General features: G+C 37.4%; 1 protein-coding gene across 13 annotated transcripts in view; it reads right to left on the reverse strand.

Moving 5' to 3' along the window:
- SUGCT (succinyl-CoA:glutarate-CoA transferase) overlaps positions 1-25565 on the reverse strand; it is an 861197-nt gene that overhangs the window by 821820 nt on the left and 13812 nt on the right. For 12 of the 13 annotated variants that reach the window (XR_011566121.1, XR_011566122.1, XM_070787282.1 and 9 more), the window contains exons 2-6: positions 24636-24687; positions 23927-24000; positions 17744-17829; positions 17137-17187; positions 7975-8095 (exon numbers count right to left, since the gene is read on the reverse strand). Coding sequence is in view for 11 of the 13 variants with exons in the window: in XM_070787282.1 (XP_070643383.1) it covers positions 7975-8095; positions 17137-17187; positions 17744-17829; positions 23927-24000; positions 24636-24687 (384 nt within the window). In the remaining 2 variants the exon portion in view is untranslated. The remainder of the gene's footprint in view (positions 1-7974; positions 8096-17136; positions 17188-17743; positions 17830-23926; positions 24001-24635; positions 24688-25565) is intronic. The other variant, XM_070787292.1, reaches the window with a different exon arrangement.

Below are 25565 nucleotides of genomic sequence, written 5' to 3' on the forward strand. Positions count from 1 at the left end.
GTTTATTTGACAAATATGGTTGAAGTCCTATGCACATCCCTTCCCTGTGCCCCATCTCTCCCTCCCCCAGGGGTAATCATTCTCTTAAACAATTTTTCATTACCATGCATATCTTTATACTTCTAATCACATATGAGTAAAGTACCAAGAAAGATATATTTTATATGATTTTAACTGTATATGAATAACATTATTCTGTATATCATGTGTTGCAACTTGTTTTCAAAAATCAAAAAAGTACCTTGCAAAAAACTTTTCTTAAAAGAAAATTGAAAATTTTATTTAAAGGGTATATACAATGTTACTACTACAAAATTAGTCTAGTCAATAACATAATGTAATGTTTATCCTTTTAGAAAGAAACAGCAGTGAAGTTAACATGAAGAAAAAATAAATACTTTAAAATGTGGTAGAGAGCATTCTTATTGCTAAATTTGTGTAACTAATGCTCAGAAGATACAAAGGAAAGAAGGTAAACTCAAGATTAAATTGCCCAGCCTTCAGAATGGGAGAAAATAATAGCAAATGAAGCAACTGACAAAGAATTAATCTCAAAAATATACAAGCAACTCCTGTGGCTCAATTCCAGAAAAATAAACGACCCAATCAAAAAATGGGCCAAAGAACTAAACAGACATTTCTCCAAAGAAGACATACAGATGGCTAACAAACACATGAAAAGATGCACAACATCACTCATTATCAGAGAAATGCAAATCAAAACCACAATGAGGTACCATTTCACGCCAGTCAGAATGGCTGCGATCCAAAAGTCTACAAGCAATAAACAATGGAGAGGGTGTGGAGAAAAGGGAACCCTCTTACACTGTTGGTAAGAATGCAAACTAGTACACCCACTATGGAGAACAGTGTGGAGATTCCTTAAAAAACTGGAAATAGAACTGCCATATGACCCAGCAATCCCACTGCTGGGCATACACACTGAGGAAACCAGAATTGAAAGAGACACGTGTACCCCAATGTTCATCGCAGCACTGTTTATAATAGCCAGGACATGGAAGCAACCTAGATGTCCATCAGCAGATGAATGGATAAGAAAGCTGTGGTACATATACACAATGGAGTATTAGTCAGCCATTAAAAAGAATACATTTGAATCAGTTCTAATGAGGTGGATGAAACTAGAGCCTATTATATAGAGTGATGTAAGCCAGAAAGAAAAACACCAATACAGTATACTATCACATGTATATGGAATTTAGAAAGATGGTAACGATAACCCTGTATGCAAGACAGGAAAAGAGACACAGATGTATAGAACAGTCTTTTGGACTCTGTGGGAGAGGGCGAGGGTGGGATGATTTGGGAGGATGGCATTGAAACATGTATAATATCATATGTGAAACAAATCGCCAGTCCAGGTTCAATGCATGATACAGGATGCTCAGGGCTGGTGCACTGGGATGACCCAGAGGGATGGGAGGGAGGTGGGAGGGGGTTCAGGATGAGGAACACGTGTACACACATGGCGGATTCATGTTGATGTATGGCAAAACCAATACAATATTGTAAAGTAATTAGCCTCCAATTAAAATAAATAAATTTATATTAAAAAAATATACTTCAAAAAAAAAAAGACACAGAAAAGTCTCAAGCAATTTAAACTTACACCTAAAAAAATTAGAAAAAGAACAAATGAATCCCAAAGTTCATAGAAGGAAGATCAGAGAGGATAAATGAAATAAAGACCAAAAAGACAATTAAAAAAGATCAGTGAAACTAAAAGCTGGTTCTTTGAAAAGATAAACAAAATTTGCAAACTGTTAGCTGACTCACTAAGAAGAATAGAAGGTTCTATTGAATAAAATCAGAATATTGCAATAATCTTGCAATAACTTTATATGATATCAGATGGTTACTAGACTTATTGTGGTGATCAATTTCATAATGTAAAAATACAAAATCACTATGTTGCACACTTGGAAGTAATATAAACTGTATGTCAGCTACATTTCAATTTAAAAATTAAAAGAAAAAATATATTTTCACAATACTAAAAAAAAATAAATTGCAAAGGAAAATATCATTATACTTATAAACGTATAGAGAAGTGGAGAACGGTCACCTTGGAAAAAAATACTTCTGAAAATATACAGATATGTCCTTTCAGTGATTCTCTACCCAGTTGTACACAGGCAACACTACAGTTTTCTCAAAAAGGGATTTCTGCTGAATTATAGCTTTTTAAACACTGCCCCCTAATGTTCACATGCAGCCTCTTCTGAAATGTTAAGAGGACCATGCTAATAAAAATAATCAGGTCCTTCCTCCCCTGTGATCAGTCCAGCATTTTTGTCCTGCAGACCAGATTTCACAGACTGAGGCAGTCTCAACCACACAACTGTCAGAATGCATTACAGTAAATCTCCCGGCCATTCTAAGATTACTCTCATCAGTAAGAAGGCCAACATGTGAGTGAGAACAGATTATTTGTGCTTGGAAAGCACTGACAAGACATCAATACTGCTGGGAAACATCAGGCAAGTCCAGGATCCCAATAATAACATGTGCAACTTTAGACTGATCTAATCAGTCTTATTAAAAAATAAAAAACAAACATTTATTACCAAGAATATCAAACTTCTAAAAAAAAGAGAGAGAAATGGCCCTTGCTTTATATACACACAAACTCATGACTCACAAAGGAGGGTTGCTTCCAAAAGAATCTGTTGAAATTTCAACTCCCTGATGAGCAGATTTGTTCATGACTTCCACCAGTGCAAATATGATCAACAACACATGAAAGAGAATAACAAAAATATATAATCTCAAGTAGAGCTGCTCAGTGTCTTGTAGTCACAAAGTCCATGTCATCACTTAACAATGATGTGTGTCTAAACAGAAAAAGCATAGAAGCACTTAACCCTAAGTCAAGGAGCCTGAGTTTTAAACCCATTTTACGTTAAATAGCTGTGTGACCTTAGGTCCCTTAGGTGTTCTGGATCTGTTTCCTTATCAGGAAATAAAAGAGAATGAGCTATGTGAATGTTTTTCTACTGACTGTCAGGAGGTGGGGAGAGGATTATAGAATCAGGAGAGCTGCTTTTTCAGACCACACCTGCCTCTCCACACCACCCCTTCACACCCCATCCCTGTTAGCAAAAAGCATGATACTCCCATTCTCCCCTTAGCTGAGAACCACTAGACTGTATCAGGCTTCCCAGTGGCTCAACAATAAAGAACCCGTCTGTAGTGCAGGAGCCACAGGAGACACGGTTCAATCCCTGGGTTGGGAAGACCCCTGAAGGAGGAAATGGCAACCCACTCTAGTATTCTTGCCTGGAAAATCCCATGGACAGAGGAACTTGGTGGGCTATACAGCACATGGGGTCGCAAAGAGTCAGACATGACTGAAGTGACTTAGCATGCACTGGATTATATCATCTATCTCCAAGGCCCTTTACCACACTAAAATGTTAATACAGGATCTGAGAACTGGAAGAAAATCGAGAAATTCCCCAGTCACAAAACCAAGCCCAGAAGAACTTTTGATTCTAACCATAGTTAGATACAGCTGTGAAACTTTGGGGAGGTGTGAGGCTTTCCAAAGGGATTAACATTTTATTTAGCTGGGTGATGTGATGAAATATTTTATTATTCTCAATCTTCACCCTTCCCAGATTCCAGGCCCTTTTCAATGTGACTTTGTAGTTCCTGTCACTGGAATAGTACACTGAACCACCTGTTGGTGTTAGGTTTGGCCAGATGACTTGCCTTGATCAAAGGAATATTAGCAGGAGTGACATGAGCAGAGAGAGGCCTTAAATGTGCTTGTGAGATTTTGTTCTCTTGTGCTCTTTCCCCATGAGGAGAACTTGCACTTGGTAGCCACTCGTGTAAGGAGTCTAAGACATGTGCGGAGCAGACCTGCAACTTGGAACCCAACCTAACAAGTCTAGATGAACTGAATTCCAGCCAACCCACATTCACAAGAAGGAGAAATAAACACTTACTGTCATGTGAGATTTTGCATTTGGTAGTTATGCAGAATTTTTACAGCAGTAGGGTAATTCGGATAATAGTTCACCTATTTAATATTTTAGACCTCAACCTGTCCATTGTATTGTGAGAGTCTAAGGAAAAATCTCACCCTGTCACTCATATAAGTATTGATATACAAAAAACAAAAGTGTGATTACACGTCTATATAATAGTACATCTATATAATAGTACATCTGAAAAAGAGTCAGATGTAGTGGCAAAGATCTGCTATGAACAGAACCTATCCCTAGTGCTGAGTCAGAAGAGAAGTTAATGGCACCGGGCTGTTCATCCTATCTAAAATAACAATCAGCCAAATGTTGCAATTATGTTTATTTTATATAAAAATACCACCACATAAGATAATTTACCATGAAAAGCACACTTCATACTGAAGTAATATGTCCTAGTCAAAGTATTATATCAATTAACCGAATGAAGAGAAATAGGGGTATTTCGGTTATTATAATTTTACAAGTAATAAATATTTTTAAAATAACATTTTTGCAGCTTTTACAGTGAAACAAGATTTTCAGATAGGTATTAATTTTAAGATAAATTTACTGAAATATAAGAAGTAAAGTTTGCTTGGTTCTTTTTTTAAATATGTTTTTAATATACTAGTTTCCTTTGATAGCTCAGTTGGTAAAAAATCTGCCTGCAATGCAGAAGACCCCAGTTCGATTCCTGGGTTGGGAAGATCCGCTGGAGAAGGGATAGGCTAGCCATTTCAGTATTTTGGGGTTTCTCTTGTGGCTCAGCTGGTAAAGCATCTGCCTGCAATGCAGGAGACCTGGGTTCAATCCCTGGGTTGGGAAGATCCCCTGGAGAAAGGAAAGGCTACCCATTCCAGTATTCTGGCCTGGAAAATTCCACGGACTGTATAGTCTCCAGTGTCACAAAGAGTCGGCCACAACTGAGAGACTTTCACTTTCACTTTTCTGTCTTAGGAAATAATCTAAGGCATAGTGACCTAACAGCAACTGAATATTTACTTCATGATGTAGACCCTGTATGTGTGTGCTCAGTCACTCAGTCTTGTCTGACTCTTTGCAACACTACAGTCTGTAGCCCACCAGGCTCCTCTGTCCATGGGATTTTCCAGGCAAGAATACTGGAGTGGGTTGCCATTTCCTCCTCCGGGGTTAGACTCTTTAGGTACTTTAAATTAATGATCATTATATAGTGCTATGGACAAATTATATAAGAAATAACAGACTAGGCCAACAATGCCCTAAGCCCAGGCTATCCTCTGAAAGCGTCCTTGGAAAATGTAAACATAACTTTTACCACTTACCCTGAAAAGTGGTACTCTAAAAAAATTGCAACTATTAAAAACTCTTCAGTCAAGTTACGATTATTCATTCATTGATTTAAGAAACTCCCCACCATGTGCTCTGCACTGTGGGTGGAACTGAGAATAGAACAAGAGCCGACAGGGACTTCCCTGATGGTCCAATGGCTAAGACTCTGCGCTCCCAGTGTAGGGGGCCCAGGCTGGATCTCTGGTCATGGAACTAGATCCCACATATCTCAGCTATGATCCTGCATGCCACAACAGAGATCGAAGACCCTGCAAGCCACAAGTAAGACCTGGTGTAGTCAAATAAATAAATTTTTTTTTTAATAAAAGAAAAGAACAAAAGCCTGCAAGATAGTGGATGAGACAGACAAGAAAAGTGGCAAATACAAAATATGATCGACAACAGTCAACCCAACCTTCAGGGATCAAGAAAAAATGTCTGCACAGAAGCAATGACAACCAAGGTAAGATCTAAAGGGCAAAGAGAGAGTCACTGGGTGTGGCAGAGGATCAGGGTTTCAAGCAATGGGAACATCGTGTGTAAATGTTTTGCCGTGAGGGCGAGCATGGTGAATCTAGAAGATGCAAGTAATTCAGGTTCATATATTCTTTATGCTTTATGTTTTATGTTTTTCTGCCTAAACCATCTATGAAAATAAATGCTTGCCTCCCTTTACCTCTGGAGGTTCTCCTCCTACCTCATTGAAAATTCCTTCACAACCTCCTTCACTGTTTCATCATTATCTCCTAAACATCTACTACTTGGAATGCATCAGGCTCACACACTCACACTCTCCTTTTTCTGTCTACACTCACTCTATAAATGATCAAACACAGGTTTCAAATACGATGTATTTGTTCATAACTATAAAATTTTACATCTCCTGACAATTCGATCCAAGCAATTACCCTACATCTCCTCTTAGATACCTATAGCGATCTCAAGCTAGACTCTTGACATTCCAAATCCAAACTCTTGACATTCTCCCCACCAAAACATCTTTCCGCAGTCTCACTCAACTCTGTAAACAGCAATTTTTCTGATTGCTCAGGCCAAAACCTTAGAGTCATCTTTAACTCCAGTCTTTCTCTGATACATCCCATCCATCTGAGAACCTCATCTACTTTTCTCAAAAACCTTCAGAATTCTATCACTTTTCAACTAGCTTGCTATCACCCTAATTCCTAATTCAAGTCCCCATCATCTTTAGTCTGGACTATTTCAATAGTTTCATAACTATTCTTCCACTTCTACCCTGCACTCAACAATCTATTCTCAACATAGTAGCTAGAGTGATCCTTTTAAAAATACATCAGATTGTACCATTCCTCTGCTTAAAACTCTCTATTATCTTACAAACTCACTCAAAGTAAAAGCCTAATTCTTTAAGAGCAGTCCACAAGTCTTTACTAGCCACCGTGCCTCTTATTTTCTTTCTGTTACATTTTCCTTCATTTACTGTTTCGGCCCTCCTTGCAGGCCCTCAAATATGCCCAATGCAGTCTCAGCTCAGGTCCTTTGCACTTGCTGGTCCCTTTGCCTGAAACCCTGACTGCCAACATCTATATGATTCACTCCTTTATTTCATTCAAGTCTCTGCTTAAATGTTCCCATTATCAATGAAGCCTTGTCTCACCTCCCAGTATAAAACAGACTATCCTTCCCTCATCTCCCTTGTCCTATTTGTCTCTAGACTCAACTACAAAAAAAACAAAACACAAAAGAGAATCTGTTTACTTATTTAATATCTCCCTAACCTAGAATGTAAATCTGCCGTAGAGCATGAATATGTGTTACTCACTGCTGTATCTCGGAACCTTAGAATACTGCCTGGGGGATCACAGACTTGCAGTAAATATATTTGGTGGATGAATTAATAAAAGCTGAAAATATTATCAATTATTCTCATAAATGCTATCACTATAACTTTATATTTTAAGAATAATTTTTAATACTATATCCCTAATTAATAGTTAAGTGCTTATAAACTATGTAAAGATAACTAATTCAATATTTTTCCCTTTAGCCTAAAGACATAAACACACACACACAGTTCACCACCAAGAGCTGAACAATGTAGAATACTTTATAGCACTCTTTTCCTTTACTTGGCTTAGTACCTTTGAATATATTGAAATGATATGTTGAGTTCCTATGCTATCTTAGAGCCAATGAATATTTCACCTGTAATTCTACATATGAGTTAATAATAGTACTCTGTTGGTAATTGCCAAATTTCTATAGAAAAATTTCCTGTAAAGAATCTGCCTGCAATGCAGGAGACCAGGGTTCGATCCCTGGGTCTAGAAGATTCCCTGGAGAAGGGAATGGCAACCCACTCCAGTATTCTTGCTTAGAAAACCCCATGGACAGAGGGGCCTGGTGGGTTGTCCATGGGGTTGCAAAGAGTCGGACACAACTGAGCAACTAACACTTTCACAGGCAGACAAATTCACAGAAGAAATACAAACAGCCAGTAAATATATGAAAATTGTTCATTTGCATTAATGTTCTTTAATGATTAATTTTCAACAACCTAAAATGGCTTGGCAGGGAAGGAGAGCAGAACCACTTTGAGAAAACCAGTGCTAGTGAGAGGTTTCTTATGTACAGAAAGACACAGAACCTGGAAAAGCTCCTCACTGACAAGGGTGTGGGGTGGAAATACCTGTGATGGAACAGTAGACAATGTGAGGTGCAATCTCGTCTATATCTTCATAGCCCAGCCCCATCGCAGACAGTTTGCCAGGGACATAGTTCTCTACAAATACATCACAAACAGCCGCAAGCTGAAGGAAGAAATGAAGACAAGTCAGACTTAAGGGACTCCCTAACTTTCAACAAATCCCCACATGAATTCTGATTTCAGTAAACACAATTATCCTCACTTTCTAAAAGCTCAGAAAAATCACAGGAAAAGTAGAATTACAAGGTGTAATTAGATAGACGTGAAGGCTCTAATCAACTACTTGAGGTATGACTGTCAATTAAACAATGGCTATTAAAATGTTCAGTTAATACCATAGTGTTAAGTGGATTCTGCTTACATTAAATGTAAGAAATATCTAGGCTGTGTGGTCTGTCCAAGTATATTCTCAGAAATTTTAAAAATTAGACTATAAGGACATAAAATACATGAAAAATATCTTTTAACTCCTTTAAAACTAAACACGTCTTTACAACCCTATCCTTATTCTTATCCTTACTTATCCTTATATTACATGATACATTACATCATTACAACATGTACATATTGGCACCTAACACTTGTAAACTCTTGTCAATTGCTTTCACACTTTCCAGATGCTTCCTTCCCAAAGAGTTTTAAATGTATTTAATGAATGACTAAAAAAAAAATGCTAAACTATAATTCAGTAAATCAATAACTGTCAGAAACAAGACCCCAATTTTGATTCCCAGATTACTAATATATGAAATAGAGGAAAACAAACCACTGAAACCTTAAACTTCTTTTCAAAATCTCAATTGTGACTACGTATCTTCTGAAAATATCACAAAAATTGTACGAGGTCATATAGAAAAATTCATGACATAATTCTTAACCATATCCAAGTGCCTAATAACTATTCAACAATTTTTTAATTGCCATGTAACATAGATACATTCTCACACACACAAACTAATGAAATAGAATAAGTCTGGGCCAGGGTAGACAAACTTTTTTCCATAAAATATCAAACAACAAATACTTTAGCCTTTCCAGGCCACATACATTCCCTGTCACATATTTATTTTTCTTTAATGATCTTTAACAATGTAAAATTCATGCTTAGTCCATGGGCTATGCAAAACAAGTCGGACTTGGTCCACAGTCTGCCAACCTCTGCTCTAGATGGAAAATAACTGAATTTACATAAACTTTAGATGGAAATGTAAATAAATGGACTGCCTATTTGTTATGTTGTCAACAAATTTGGAGTGGATACATGGAACTATTTGACTTAACAAAACTTAGGGAGAGGGGATCTTAGGAGGCATCTCAGGGAAATAAGCTGTCATCCTCCAGATCTCCTGAAACAGAGGTACTGGAGATCCAAGTGACCACCTGTCAGAAAAGGAATGATAAATACATTAAGATACAGGACAGAGAAGAACAGATTCCAGGTATGCACTCCAAATCTCAAGCCATACAGACATCCTTTCCAAATTTCAGGTGCCAATTAACTTTTGAGATGCTTCTCACATGGGCAGTATGCTCCAGGGACAGCCCAAGTTGAGATGTGTTTATTTACTGTTAATGATTCTAACAATTCTACCAAGTATTGCTTGGGAAATGTGGGGGGAGAGTGGGTGTTAGTGTAAATAAAACACAAGGCTACAGTTACACTTCAATTTGTTCCACATACTGTTCTGAGTTTCTGTCTACTACTTACAAAGCTCTCCTGTGGGCGCTAAAGAAAACAAATGACATCAAATACACCTAGGCTTCTATACCAGTCATCTCCTGGCTGCAGAACTTGAATGGCACATATTAACAGTATAGTAGGCGATGGCACCCCACTCCAGTACTCTTGCCTGGAAAATCCCATGGATGGAGGAGCCTGGTAGGCTGCAGTCCATGGGGTCACTAAGAGTCGGACACGACTGAGCGACTTCACTTTGACTTTTCACTTTCATGCATTGGAGAAGGAAATGGCAACCCACTCCATGTTCTTGCCTGGAGAATCCCAGGGATGGGGGAGCCTGGTGGGCTGCTGTCTATGGGGTCACACAAAGTCAGACACAACTGAAGTGACTTAGCCTTAGCCGTACAGTACCTTATGCAAATGACATTTGATAAATTATTTTTAATTTTAAAAACTCTGTGTGTTCCTCAAAAAGTTAAACACTGAATTACCATATGACCCAAAGATGCCATTCCTAGGTAAATACCACAAATATTTGAAAGCAGGGACTTGAACAGGTACTTATATCCAAATGTCCATTGCAGCATTATTCACAATAGCCAAAAGGTGGAAACAACCTAAGTAGTTATCAATAGACAAATGTTCCCATCCATAAAGTCAAATATTTTTCAGTCATACAGAGGAACAAAGTTCTAATACATGTTACAACATGGATGAAACTTGAAAACATTATGCTAAGTAAAATTAACCAGACACAAAAGTACACATATTGTATGATTTCACTTACATGAAATTTCTAAAATAGGCAAGTTCATAAAGACAGAAAGTAAATTAGAGGTTATCAGAAGCTGAGGGAGACGGGAGTGAAAAATTATTGTTTAATGGATACAGAGTTTGTTTGGGGTAATGAAACATATGGGAAATACATAACAGTGACGGTTATACTACATTATGAATGTAATCAGTGCTACTGAATTGTGTGGTACAAATGGTTAAACCACATTTTTATGTTATATATGTTATACCACAATAAAAATTATTTTTGTAGGGCATTTGTATTTTTAGATTTAAAGTTTTGTAAGGTATTTGTATTTTTAGATTTCTATAGGATCATAAGTTATATTTCAAATCACATAAAATAGTCAGATGAATCACAAATTCATCTGAATTTGGTGAATTCAGATGATTCATCAACTTTCAACTTGATTTGATCAATTTTCAATAAGACAAGAAAATAAATGTAATGAATAAGCTATGCTAATAGAAAAGTATTCAGAATGGATAAAGTAAACAAAAAAATTTTAAAAACCAATATACATAATATTATGTTTATCGGAAGAAATGAGCATACAAGGACATAAAGAGATTTTATATTATATGCTAAAATAGTGATCTTTTGCCCATGAACAGACATTACTTGTGTAACAATAGAAAAAAAAATTAAGCTAAAAAGAGCTGTGCTCTAAAAAGAGTCAGTAGTCTAACTCTATAAAGTTATAAGAAAAATACAGAAAAGTTGAGTTTAGGAGCTAAAGAGTTCTACTGATAAAGATGCCCAGTAACTTTTTAAAAAATGTTTATTTATTTATTTGGTTGTGCCAGATCTTAGTTACAGCACATGGGAACTTCTGTCTGCAACCTGTGGGCTTTTTTAGTTGTGGCATCCAAACTCTTAGTTGTGGCATGTGGGATCTCGTTCCCTAAGTAGGCCTCCCTGCACTGAGAGTGCAGAATCTTAGCCACTGGGCCACCAGGGGAGTCCCCCAGTAGCTTTTATTATTACGCAAGATTTCAATACGTATGCATTTGATATTTAATGGTAAAATATCCCTGGAAAAGTACATAGCACATAAGTTATTCTTTTCTCCATTTTATAAACATTTCTTTTAAATAAATGTATACTAGCTATTCGGAGAAGGCAATGGCACCCCAATCCAGTACTCTTGCCTGGAAAATCCCATGGATGGAGGAGCCTGGTGGGCTGCAGCCCATGGGGTCGCTAGGAGTCGGACACAACTGAGCGACTTCACTTTCACTTTTCACTTTCATGCATTGGAGAAGGAAATGGCAACCCACTCCAGTGTTCTTGCCTGGAGAATCCCAGGGATGGGGGAGCCTGCTGGGCTGCCGTCTATGGGGTCGCACAGAGTCGGTCACAACTGAAGCGACTTAGCAGCAGCAGCAGCATACTAGCTATTTTCTAGATACTGATTCTTGGTGAGTCTGCCATATGACATATTCTCCTTCTCTCTCTGTTTTGAGAGAACTCATTTCAAGAACAGGTATGTTCCCTAAAGTATTAGCTAAGGCATTTGTTAAAATTCTAAACAGTGCAGTGCTGAAATCAGACACATCAGAAATCACCCTGAGTTTTATGGATCTCCACACTGTCTACAAGGTTTATACAAGTCAACTGCTTCAGTGGAGACCAAACATTTATCACATTTCCCTGATGTAAGAATTTACTACAAAATAAAGTGAGAGGGAAAAACAACTTAGTCCTAGTTTTACTGGTGATCACCTCTTCCTCACTGAGGTGTTCACAAATCAACTAATAATCTATTCTAGATTTTGCCCACAATAAAAAAAAAAAAGCACAATTTTGCATGTTGGAGAAGCCATCATCCTTTTCATTTCTTCTGGGAAAAAAAAATCTTCTTTCCACTCACATTAAAAAAAATTAAAATCAATTGAAATACCAGATACTTAATTCTGAGTTGTTTTCATTAGATATAATTTAGGAACACATTGGAGGAACAAGACAAGGAATAAAGGGGAATAATGATAATAATTTAACTACATTTATCTGTTTAAAAAAACCATAAATTTTAAATGTACCTCCAAGGATGTTATTACTCATACGAGATGTATTCTACAAACACACACTCTATCCCTGAGCTCTACCCCCAGGAGATATCTTCTGAAGGATTTAAAGGCAAAGTTTCATGATGTCTTCTACTTACTTTGAAATGTAAATCAAAACTACAGTGAGGTATCACCTCACACCAGTCAGAATGGCCATCACCAAAAAAAGCTACAAACAATAAATGCTGGAAAGGATGTGGAGAAAAGAGAACCCTCTCACACTGTTGGTGAAAATGTAACCTGATATAGTATGGAGATTCCTTTAAAAAACTAAGAATAAAACTACCATATGACCCAGCAATCCCACTACTGGGCATATACCCTGAGAAAATCATAATTGAGAAAGACACATGTACCCCAATGTTCACTGCAGCATTATTTACATAGACAAGACTTGGGAGCAACCTAGATGTCCATCAACAGATGAATGAAAAAAGAAGTTTGGTACATATAAACAATGGTATATTACTCAGCCATAAAAAGGAATGAATTGAGTCAGTTCTAGTGAGGTGGATGAACCTAAAGCCTGTTATGCAGAGTGAAATAAGTCAGAAAGAGAAAAACAAATACTGAAAAAAATTCCATAATGAATATATATGGAATCTAGAAAAATGGTACTGATGAACCTGTTTGCAGGGCAGGAATAGAGACAGAGATGGAGAGTAGACTTGTGGACAGAGTCCACAAGGAGAAGGAGAGGATGGGATGACTTGAAAGAGTAGTGCTGAAACATATACATTACCATATGTAAAACATATACATTACCATATGTAAAACATATGGTAATGTTTTACATATGAGAGCTAGTGGGAAGTTGCTGTATAACACAGGGAACTCAACTCGGTGCTCTATGACAACTTAGAGAGGTGGGATGGAGGTGGGAGGGAGGTTTGAGAGGGAGGAGACATATGTATACTCACAGCTGATTCATGTTGCTGCATGGCAGAAACCAACACAACATTATAAAGCAATTGCTTGTGGTGTTTGTTCACTCCATAAGACATATCTGACCCTTTGCAACCCCATGGACTAGACCACACCAGGCCTCCCTGTCCCTCACTATCCCCCAGAGTTTGCACAAGTTCATGTCCATTGAGCTGGTGATGCTATCCAACCATCTCTTCCTCAATTATCCTCCAATTAAAAATAAATAATTTTAAAAGGAATTTGGATTAAAGAGGAGAGAAAAATAATAAAAGCTGTCATTCACCGATGGAAAACAAATTTTAAGAATTCATTGTACTATTCCTGCAACTTTTCTGTATGTTTGAATTTTTCCTGATAAGATTTTAGGGGAAAATAAGACCCATGACACTGCTCTACTGGCCATGATTCATACTCACAACACGGATATAAAACTTATGAATGGTATAACTAGCTGAAAGCAATAGATTTAAGACCCAAGAAAATCTACTTAAGTTTAATTACTTGAAATGTACTTCATTGTTATCAATCAGATCTGAAGAGAAACCCTGCCCATAAAGTTACAATTTAAACCTATCACAGTATGCTGGAAGACATAGGCAGTATCCAAAGAGAGTAAGAAAGACACCTCAGCAAATTCTTTTCTTTTGGTTAGAAGCATACATGCAGGCCTAAAATACTCTAATGTACACTGATGTCTTGAGAGCAAGAGCTATGAATTCCATCTAACACTTTAGATGGAAAAAGCACATCTAACACTTTAGATGAATAACTTTAATGAACTTGTAAAGTATTTTTTAAATCAAGTCTGAAATATTCACAATTCAGGATAAAATATCAGAATATTCTCTCAGTAAGTCACTTCAGTCACTCAGTCGTGTCCAACTCTTTGCAACCTGATGGACTGCAGCACACCAGGCTTCCATGTCCATTAGAATCTCCTGGAGTTTGCTCAAACTCATGCCCATTGAGACAGTGATGCCATCCAACCATCTCATCCTCTGTCGTCCACTTCCCCTCCTGCCTTCGATCTTTCTCAGCATCAGGATCTTTCCCAATGAGTCTGCTCTTTGCATCAGGTGCCCAAAGTTTTGGAGTTTCAGCTTCAGCATCAGTCCTTCCAATGAATATTCAGGACTGATCTCCTTTAGGATTGACAGGTTTGATCTCCCTGCAGTCTAAGGGACTCTCAAGAGACTTCTCCAACACCTCAGTTCAAAACCATCAATTCTTCCATGCTTTCTTCATAGTCCAACTCTCACATCCATACATGACTACTGAAAACACCATAGCTTTGACTAGACGGACCTTTGTTGGCAAAGTAATGTCTCTGCTTTTTAATATGCTGTCTAGGTTGGTCGTAGCTTTTCTTCCAAAGAGCATCTTTTAATTTCATGGCTACAGTCACCATCTGCAGTGATTTTGGAGCCCCCAAAATAAAGTCTTTCACTGTTTCCATTGTTTCCCCATCTATTTGCCAAGATGTGATGGGACCAGATGCCATGATCTTAGTTTTCTGAATGTTGAGTTTTAACCCAATATTTTCACTCTCCTCTTTCACTTTCATCAAGAGGCTCTTTAGTTCTTCTTCACTCTCTGCCATAGGGTGGTGTCATCTGTGTATCTGAGGTTATTGATATTTCTCCCGGCAATCTTGATTCCAGCTTGTGCATCATCCAGCCCGCAATTTCACAGGATGTACTCAGAATATAAGTTAAGTAAGCAGGGTGACGATATACAGCCTTAACAGACTCCTTTCCCAGTTTGTAACCAGTCTGTTGTTCTATGTCCAGTTCTAACTGTTGCTTATTGACCTGCATACAGATCTCAGGAGGCAGGTAGGGTGAGCTGATATTTCCATATCTTTAAGAATTTTCCACAGTTTATTGGAATCCACACAGTCAAAGGCTTTGGCATAGTCAATAAAACAGAAGTAGATGTTTTTCTGGAACTCTCTTGCTTTTTTGATGATCCAATGGATGTTGGCAATTTGATCTCTGGTTCCTCTGCCTTTTCTAAATCCAGCTTGAACACCCGGAAGTTCACAATTCAAGTACTGTTAAAGCCTGACTTGGAGAATTTTGAGCATTACTTTACTAGCATGTGAGATGAGTGCAATTGTGAGATAGTTTGAGCATTCTTTGGCATTGCCTTTTTTTGTGATCGCAATGAAAAGCTAATGCTTAATGAGAGCTAACTATGCAGGCACCCTTCTATACATTTTATACATATTCATTCAATTCTAACAACCCTAAGAAGTGGGTTGGAGAAGGCAATGGCACCCCACTCCAGTACTCTTGCCTGGAAAATCCCATGGACGGAGGAGCCTGGTAGGCTGCAGACCATGGGGTCTCGAAGAGTCGGACACGACTGAGAGACTTCACTTTCACTTTTTCCTTTCATGCATTGGAGAAGGAAATGGCAACCCACTCCAGTGTTCTTGCCTGGAGAATCCCAGGGACAGGGGAGCCTGGTGGGCCACCGTCTATGGGGTTGCACAGAGTCGGACACTACTGAAGCGACTTAGCAGCAAGAAGTGGGTATTATTGGACTTCTCTGGCAGACCAGTGATTAAGACTCTGCGCTTCCACTGCATGGGTCACAGGTTTGATCCGTGGTCAGGGAACTAAGACCCCACATGCCACTCATCCCTATATATATAAAATAAAAACCTTTTAAAAAGTAGTTATTATTATTGCCCTCATTTTACAAATAAGGCAACTGATACATAAAGAAGTAACCTGTTGAAGTCACATGGCTAGAAATTAAAGAAGGCAGGATTTAAATTCTAGGAGAGAACACTAAAATATGCCCCTAACCACTGTGCTTCCCTGTCCCCTCAAGGAAAGATGCCAAGATCAGGTCTGGACACATTAACCATCTGAATAAATGTTAGAAAAAGACTGGGCTCTACAGTGATGTAGACCCAGGGTTCAAATTTCAGCTCTTCCCTTTATCAGTTCTGTGATCTTTAGACAATCATTCAAGCCCCTTGAGACCCATTTTGCCTCTTGTGAAAATGAGGCTATAATATGTCATTTTCAAAGCAAATTATGAAGATTTAAGAAAATAATATTAGCAAAGTGCCCAGGCCTAAAATCTGATGCAAAGGAGGCACTCAGTCAATAGACAACAGCACCATAACTAAACACTCTGACACCATGGAGATGTCATACACAATATACCAGAAAGTATAAAGCAAGTCATACTTACTGTAAAAGCAGTTAAACTGTTGAACTGCAAGGAGATCAAACCAATCAGTCCTAAAGGAAATCAGTCCTGAATATTCATTGGAAGAACTGAGGCTGAAGCTGAAACTTCAATACTTTAGCTACCTGATGGGAAAAGCCAACTAGTTAGAAAGTTGGCTAAGAAGGCAGGAGGAGAAGGGGACGACAGAGGATGAGATGGTTGGATGGCATCACCGACTCAAGGTATATGAGTTTGAGCAAGCTCCGGGAGATGAAGGACAGGGAAGCCTGGCATGCTGCTGTCCATGGGTTTGCAAAGAGTCCAACACAACTGAGTGACTGAACAGCAACAAACTCTTCAAAGACATCTAGAGCAAAATTTCAGACTGCCAACAAAATCATGTTTTAAACACTTTAACTCTGATATTCAAATCCCTAATTACAACCCAGGGCGTAAGATGCCTTCTACAGAGCATACTGTACCTCTTTGACGATTTTCACCCCTTTTGGATCCTTGATATTAACAGCTATACTCTAAAAATTAAAAATAAGCATATTAAAATAATATCATAAAGATGTTTCTTTATGATAAAGAAAAATTACTGACAGTTCACTAAGAGAGCCATTCATATCATCAATTCTCTTCTTAAAGTAAATGTATTTTCCTCAGAAAGAAACATTTAAATCATTTTTACTGATTTTATTTGCAATTTGGATATGTTAAAATGATAGCAAGGATTACAGTAAAATAATTTCAAATAATGATCCCAAATATAAATAATAAGCAATCTCCAAAAGAATAACAAACATAAAAGAATCAAGTGATTTCTCTCCTTAATAAAATTATTTCCATTCAAAATCATTATAAATTCTCACAATATGTTTTAAGTTAGTAGAAAAGGAAAATAAAGAGGTCTACTGTTTCTATTTGGTAACTGGCAAATGAATAGAATAAAACCTCACTTCTTGAAAATATTACTTATATCCACAAAAAAAAAAGGGTAGAAATAAACGAGCCACAATGCTATCAAAAGTTTTGTTACTACAAGACGATTATAGAAAGAAAGCAAAAAGGGGGTAATATTCTTACTTTTTTATTTCGGTTAACACTGAGAAAATAAGTACTTTCTGTCCCCACAAAAGGTGGACCCCAAGTTCGTGTATCATCACCAGCTCCTGAAAATAACAGCATGAGCTATTTTAACCTTGGAACATCACGAGACATTTCAAACCAACAAATTTACTCATTCACACGTTCACAGATGACTACTAAGATCAGCTTAGTTCAGTGGAATTAGCAACCTAAAGGAGCCATGGGAGCTTGTTAGAACTGCCCAAATTCTTTCCCTGTTCATGTAAATCACTCCCATAATTTCTTTCACTAAAACCCAACCCTGAAAGTAAAAATCCAGAACAGAATATCCAAATGCCTTAAGATATATAAACAGCAAGTTTGAAGGGAAAAAATTACTCTCCTTGTTTGATTCAACAAACAAGTCAGCTCTTTCAGTGTTTTTGGCATTAAATGTGCAAACAAAGTGTTAGGTCTGTAAAGGATTTTTGTTATATATAATTCAAATCAGAAAAATGATAAGTAAGTCTTTATAAAGTGGTATTTGAGGCTAGGTATAAAATAATGATAAATAAATCTATTTTTTAAAATCCTGCAGTAATAAATCAGAAAAAGCAAAATAAGCAATTGAGTAGCAAATGTAAATAATTTAAAATACTAGCTTAGAATAAAATTTCAAGGTCTTGCTTCAAAGTAAAATGTTTAAAACCATCAAAAATAGGATATTTTCTTTGAGACATCTATGTCAAATGACCTGAAAAGTACTTATGTTTGATTCAAAGACAACACTATAGAGTTACAGAAAAAAGTTTTCTTTGCACAAAAAGCAAACAATGTAGATGGAACAGAGAAGGTGAATTAACAATTAATAGGCACAAATTATATCACTTAAATTTAAAAATGTATAAGTTCAATTAAATATAGATACTAGAAACTAATCACTACCTAAGCATTACTAGCCCGTCCAATAAGAGATAATTTGTGAGTATGGGCTAAAGTTTAAATTCTAATCTCATTTAAATGATATTGTTAATTTATTAGGCCATTAAACTTTACCCACTGAAACTGATAAAGAAAAACAGACACAGCCTTTTAGAAAACAAAACAGATGCTAAACAATAGACTCCTTGATTTAAAAAGAAAAACAAAAAGGGAAAAAACCTCACAAGAGAAGGGGAGAGAACAAGAGGAAATAAGAAGCATTAGTTCTAACGGGGGATGAACTGGAAACAACACAAAGCAATAAATGCTAAGTATCAAACTGAACACATGTTCAAAACATCAGGGGGAAAAACAAAGTGCAAGAATCCACAAAAACAACCTCCCAGGAATAGACCAGTTAGAGTCTTCATGGAAAATGTATGTGTGAATATGAATCTCCAAGACCAGCCAGGACCTCCCAGAGTCGGGAGACAGTCCAGCCACTTCTATTTTTCTGAAGGTCTCAATACATTAAAAAAAAAAATTTTTAAGGAAGCAACATCAAGATAAGGTTTAAATTAGCTTATTTTAAATGATCACATTCATCTCTGATCACATTCATCTCTCGGGTGGAGATAATGTCAGAAATCTAAATTGGAGGCCCACATGGCTTTCCTGGGGGGCTTCCCCAGTGGCTCATCAGTTAAAAAAATCTGCCTGCAATGGAGGAGATGCAGGTTTGATCCCTAAGTCAGGAAGATACCCTGTAGGAGGGCACAGCAACCCACTCCAGTATTTCTGTCTGGACAATCTCATGGATAGAGGAGTCTGGCGGTCTATATAGTCCAAGGGGTTGCACAGAGTCAAATACAACTGAAGCAATCAAGCATGCACGCACACATGGTTTCCCTACCGGACCTGTCCCTAGTGTATGCTGTTGGTGGTGGTGGTGGTGGTGGTGTTTAGTTGCTAAGTCTTATCCAAGTCTTTTGCAAGCCCATGGACTGCAGCCCATCAGGATCCTCTGTTCATGGGATTTCCCAGGCAAGAATACTGAAGTAAGTTACCATTTCCTTCTCCAGGGGATCTTCCCAACCCAGGGATCAAACCCACATCTCCTGCATGTGGTAGACTCTTTACCACTGAGACACCAGGGAAGCCCATCCCTAGTATATAATCTCTAGTATACAAACCAGGGTTTAAGAGAAGCAGAAAGTGAGTGCTAATGGCACATGAAAGGTTAAAGGTCACAAGCTTGTAAAACTAGCAATTTGAGAAACATGTTTTATTTGACCCACACACTATTTAAAGTTTTTAACTATCTGCCATGATTTCAAAATCCAGAAGCAGTATATAAAAATTCAGACTTCTTTTTTTAAATGATATTTGAAAATATTCATTCATTCAGAAAAGATTTATTGGGTGCCTACTAGATCACAAGCACCACTGTCTGCAGAGCAGACACAGGGCATCATCCTACTTCATTCATTTAGGTTACCTGCCTGGCCCTGTCAGCACACAGTTTACACTCATCAACAAACTCGAAAAAAAGGAGAAAAAAACATACTTAAGCTTGATATGTTCTTTGATTACTCAAGTAAGAACAATCTAAGTCCCAAGTCAGAAAACTACAGCCAAATTTAATTCAGAAACTAGAGAAAGTGGAAGTGTGAAAATGCTAGTTGCTCAGTCGTGTCTGACTCTTTGTGACCCCATGGACTGTAGCCTGCCTGGTTCCTCTGTCCATGGAATTCTCCATGCAAGAACACTGGAGTGGGTAGCCATTCCCTCATCCAGGGGATCTTCCCAACTCAGGGATCGAACCCAGATCTGCACTGCAGGCAGATTCTTTACTGTCTAAGCCACCAACCAAATTTAATTTAAGAAGTGGAGAAGTGGACACTAAAAAAGACTAACTCTCTACTAAAATTTGAAAATACTGCCAAATCACTTTACCCTCATGTCTGTTGAATAATTATCTCAGAAAAACAAAATATATGAACATTAAAATGTGCTGAGCAGAAGGGTTAAAGGAAAGAGAGAAATTAGTTAGGAAAAGAGCAATGAACACCTGCTAGGAAAAAAGTTTGATGCCTAGTGTGTAGCTATGGGACTTAATAAAGTTCTAAATAAGGAAAGGGTCCCCCGGGGTGGAAAGGGAAAAAATAACAAAGGAGAAACAGGTCTAAGCAAATAGGGAAGAGTGATTTCTAAAATTCATAAAAATACAGTCATTCCTTCATTATCCTCGAGGGTTCCAGCACCAACGAGGACTCCAAAATTGGCGGATGCTCAAGTCCTACAACTGGCCCTCTATACCCACAGGTACAGTACCCCCAATTCTACCAAACACAGATCATTAAAGTTCACAAGTCCACAGACTCAAGCAACAAGACACAAAGGGCCAACTGTACAAATACTTAACGTAGAGACCAAGGGAAATAGCAAGAGAAATTAGATTGACTGTTCTGCCTGTAAATGGAAGACCCCATGGCTGAATTAGAAAGTATGTGGCATTGAAACTGGACAGCAATGCGGTAATTAGAAGTTTTGTGGTAACTGTTAAACAAAGAAAGAAAAAAACATGTTCAGCTAGAAACTGAACGTTATTCAGCGTGTATCCAGCAATGACCAAAAGCAATAAATATCACGGACTGGATAAACGAAGCACTATTTCTGGAAAGCAGGATTTATCAGGCTCTTCTATCACCTGGAGCCTGACAAAGGCAGGGTCAGAAAAAATGTAATATAAAATATGTAATATTTCTCATGCTGATCACAGAATCTTCTGCTAACTGCTTGGGCCTCCTAAGAAGATTTAGCAGAAAGTTGAATCTTCCAGATCAGGTATTCAACTTTATAACGTTTAATCACTTACAGTGAATTCATATGTTGACATAATTGCAATCTAGTCTCTTATGGGTCTGATAGAAACATGCACAGTATTCAAGAAGGCTGGACCATTTTCACTGATTTGGGAATTCTGTTCCAAATCCATAAGCATCAGATTTTTTTTTTTTTTTTTTTGCCATGGTACATGGCATATGGGATGTGGAATCTTAGTTCCTGGATCAGGGATCAAACCAGTGCCCCCTTCAATAGAAGCACAGAATTCTGACTATCAGACCACCAGGGAAGTCCCAGCATCAGATCTTGAAAGATAAATAATAACGCTGATTTTTGAAACCTTCCAAAACAAGCTGTTTATGAGACGATGCAGAGAACGTGGACTCCTGGTTTAAGTGCTTATTAGAGAGAAAGGGAAGGTAACACGACACTTTTCTAAGTAGCTTCATCAACAGCAACATGAATTAAACATCAAAGAGTTGAGAAGGCACCAAATAAGAGTGAGAATTATGCACCCAGTATAGGTTTAATTGGTGGACAAAGGGAAGAGAAGAAAGGAAAGTTGTCAGATGAAAAACATAAAAGTAAAGAATTCATCTTACCTTCAGTGTTTTTTCTTCAAAATATTTAAAAGTATGAAATGGGAAAATGTTTCTTTTATTAGAAATAGAAAATAATGACTTAGGTTGGGGTATTTGGGTTCCTTTTGGAAGGACTTTGATTCCTTTTCTTCCTCCTTCTTCTACAACCTATTTCTCCCCTCTTCCCTTCCCCTGGTCCCTGGCTCCCTTTCATCCCGCAGTGAGGGAAGTGGCCAGGCTCACTCGAACCTCAGTGTCAGCAGCAATTCTTGTGTGGGCTCAAGAGGACCAGGATCAGAGATGAATGTCCCAACACTCCTTACTAGCTGTGTGACCGTGGACAAATCCCTTCATCTCTCTGGGTCTCTGTGTCCTTATTTATAATCTAGGAATAATAGCAGGTGACAGGTTGTTGGAAAGATTGAATAAATTAATATAGGCAAAGTGCTTAGAACAGTGCCCGGCACTAAATGTCATTAGCATCGCTGTTATCATATTGCATGTCAGTTTACCAGTGTGCTTAGTCACTCAGTCATGTCCAACTCTTTGTGACCCCATGTGCTGTAACCCACCAGGCTCCTCTGTCCATGGGGATGCTCCAGGCAAGAATACTGGGGTGGGTTGCCATGTCCTCCTCCTGGGGATCTTTGCAACCCAGGATCAAACCCAGGTCTCCCACATTGCAAACGGATTCTTAACCGTCTGAGCCAGCAGGGAAGCCCCAGTGTTTCTAATAGAGGCTTACAGAAACTGGCTTAGGGCTCAACCCTTGGCATGTAAAGAGTAGAAAGAGATCTAACTTTAGTATAGGTTCAGAGGAAAATAAAGAATGGAGAAGAAAAATAATCATTTCATTTCTATTTTTTCCTCGTCCCACATACAGGTACATGGATATTTAAAGAACTATTAAAAATATTTATTAGCTTGTTTCTTTTTTTTTTTTTGACACTCAAACACATCTTTTTATTATATACTAAATTTAAAAATACAAATCTTATTAAAAATGCTTATGAAATATCGTATACATAAGTACTGTCAAATACTATCAGATTATGACATTATGTACACTTGCTAAGGTTAATTAGAAACAGAACAACATTCATAACTTTGCTGATAATGAATTTCAGAAGTCAATATTTTAATTAACATTTGGCAACTTTGAAGTAGTGATCTGCACAGGAAGATGTCTGCAGAGGTAAAACAGTGAGAAAACAAACGGAAAAATGCAGATATTCCTGCCCTAAGTGTTATTAAGTAGATCTCTTCTTCATCCTCTTAAGTCTCAATATAACAGAAATTAAAGTGCATAAGACCACCAGGAATACCTGATTCAGTTGTACCCTAATACATACTACAGCCAATTGTGCTGCCATACTGAGGGCTTCGATCTCTGTACTGTTCCTGAGGTTTTAGAAGTTAATTTTGAAGGTGACTAGGGGAAGAGAGGCCAATACTTTTTAAATTGCACAAAGTGGCCTTAAAGTGTAGAAACACCAAAGATAAAAATATTAATTTGGGAATAGATTCAAGGAGATCATCCCTGTCTATTTTGCCCTAGAAATAAAATTAGGATATGAACCTAGTTTTACCTCTGGAAAATGCTTACTAAAAATCTGTTTCAAAAGATCAGACATGTACAGCAAGTACCACAATACTGTCAGTTACTGTCCACCCACTTACATACTGTATCATAAATACCAGACATCAATACCTGCCCTCCAAAGATTCACAAGAAACACAGGAAGAAGCATGTTATTACTTGACACTAATTTTGCTAATCAACATAAAGTATGATCTGTAAAAATAGGTTGTTTATTAGCTTGTTTCTATGTTTTAAAGAGAACAGTTTTACCTGGTCTTTCCACTTTTATAACTTCTGCTCCAAGATCTCCTAAATTCATAGTAGCAAAAGGTCCGGCCAGTACTCTACAATGTTAACAGTGATAAATAAATTCATTACCATCTTTAAGATTTTTATATTTATTTGTTTCTTAATGGTCCATCAACACAGACAAGCTCATATATATTAGTAAGAATTAAAACTGTTATAAAAGTGAATTGGCCATATGTATCAAGAGCTTTAAAAAGTATATTCCCTTTGATGCAATAATTCTACTTCCATAATTCTACCCTAAAGAAGAAACTGAAAGATTTTCTAAGGCCAAGATTTACATACAAGGAGTCTACTTTATACTAGAAAAACACTGGGGGATGACTAAGTAATTACGTGACAACTATATAATAAAATATTATCGTATATTTTTGTTGAATTTTGAATGACATGGAAAAAACAGCCAAAATATAACATAATGCATAAAATGTGAATAAACCTATAATTTCAATATGGTTTCATTTTTTTAAAGTATACATAGATACGCAGATTAGAAAGAAATGTGTAAATATTATGTGAATTGTCCTTAGAATAATGAAATTATAGGATATTTGTCTTTCCAAAATGTCAATGATAAGCTTACAAGCACCTTCTTATAATCCAAGAAACAAATGCTTTTTTAGAGAAGGGGAAAACTCAATCACCAAAACATAGATAAACCAATACACACCTCGTTAGATCCAGAATCTTTACACCCTCCAGTGGTTTCACATTGTCAGTATCTGGCAAAACAGAGAAAATACTTGAAGATAATTGATTACTAATTTTAGGAAGGAATAATGCATAATTTGGCTACCTGATGCAAAGAGCTGACTCATTTGAAAAGACCCTGATGCTGGGAAAGATTGAGGGCAGGAGGAGAAGGGAATGACAGAGGATGAGATGGTTGGATTGCATCACCGATTCAACGGACATAAGTTTGAGTGGGCTCCGGGTGTTGGTGTTGGACAGGGAGGCCTGGCGTGCTCCAGCTCACAGGGTCACAAAGGGTCAGACACGACTGAGCGACTGAACTGAACTGAATGCAGAATTCTTCATATTCTGAAAGTACTCTCTATTACTACCAAATAAATAAATATATTTTCCTTCAGATTACTAAAGGGAACTGTGTATAACACAGAACCCTTGACCAATCCAATTTATGAATCTGTAAAAATTTTAAAGCCTCTAACACCAGATTATTCCCCATTTAATAAAGTCCAAAGCTACACGTAAAATCATTTGCCTAATGAAAAATAAAAAGTTGGAGGAGAGAGGGTCACAGAGGCTGAGCACAGGATTTTTAGGACACTGAAAATACTCTGTATGATACCATAATGATGGATACATGTCATTACACATTTTCCAAACTCACAAATAGAACTTTCCATCACCTGAAAGTTTCCACCTGCCCTTTGCAAACTACCTTTCCCTCCATTTCCAACCTCAGGCAACCACTGATCTGCTTTCTGTCACTACAGTTTAATCAGCATTTTCTAAAATATTAACTAAAATAATATAGCATACACCCTTTTTTGTGGCTTCTTCCATTCAGCATAATGATATTGAGACTCATCCATGTTGTTGAATTTGTATAAGTACTATCCTGTTCATGGATATA

Source organism: Bos indicus, chromosome 4, assembly GCF_029378745.1.
Source record: "Bos indicus isolate NIAB-ARS_2022 breed Sahiwal x Tharparkar chromosome 4, NIAB-ARS_B.indTharparkar_mat_pri_1.0, whole genome shotgun sequence".
Lineage (NCBI taxonomy): Eukaryota > Metazoa > Chordata > Mammalia > Artiodactyla > Bovidae > Bos > Bos indicus.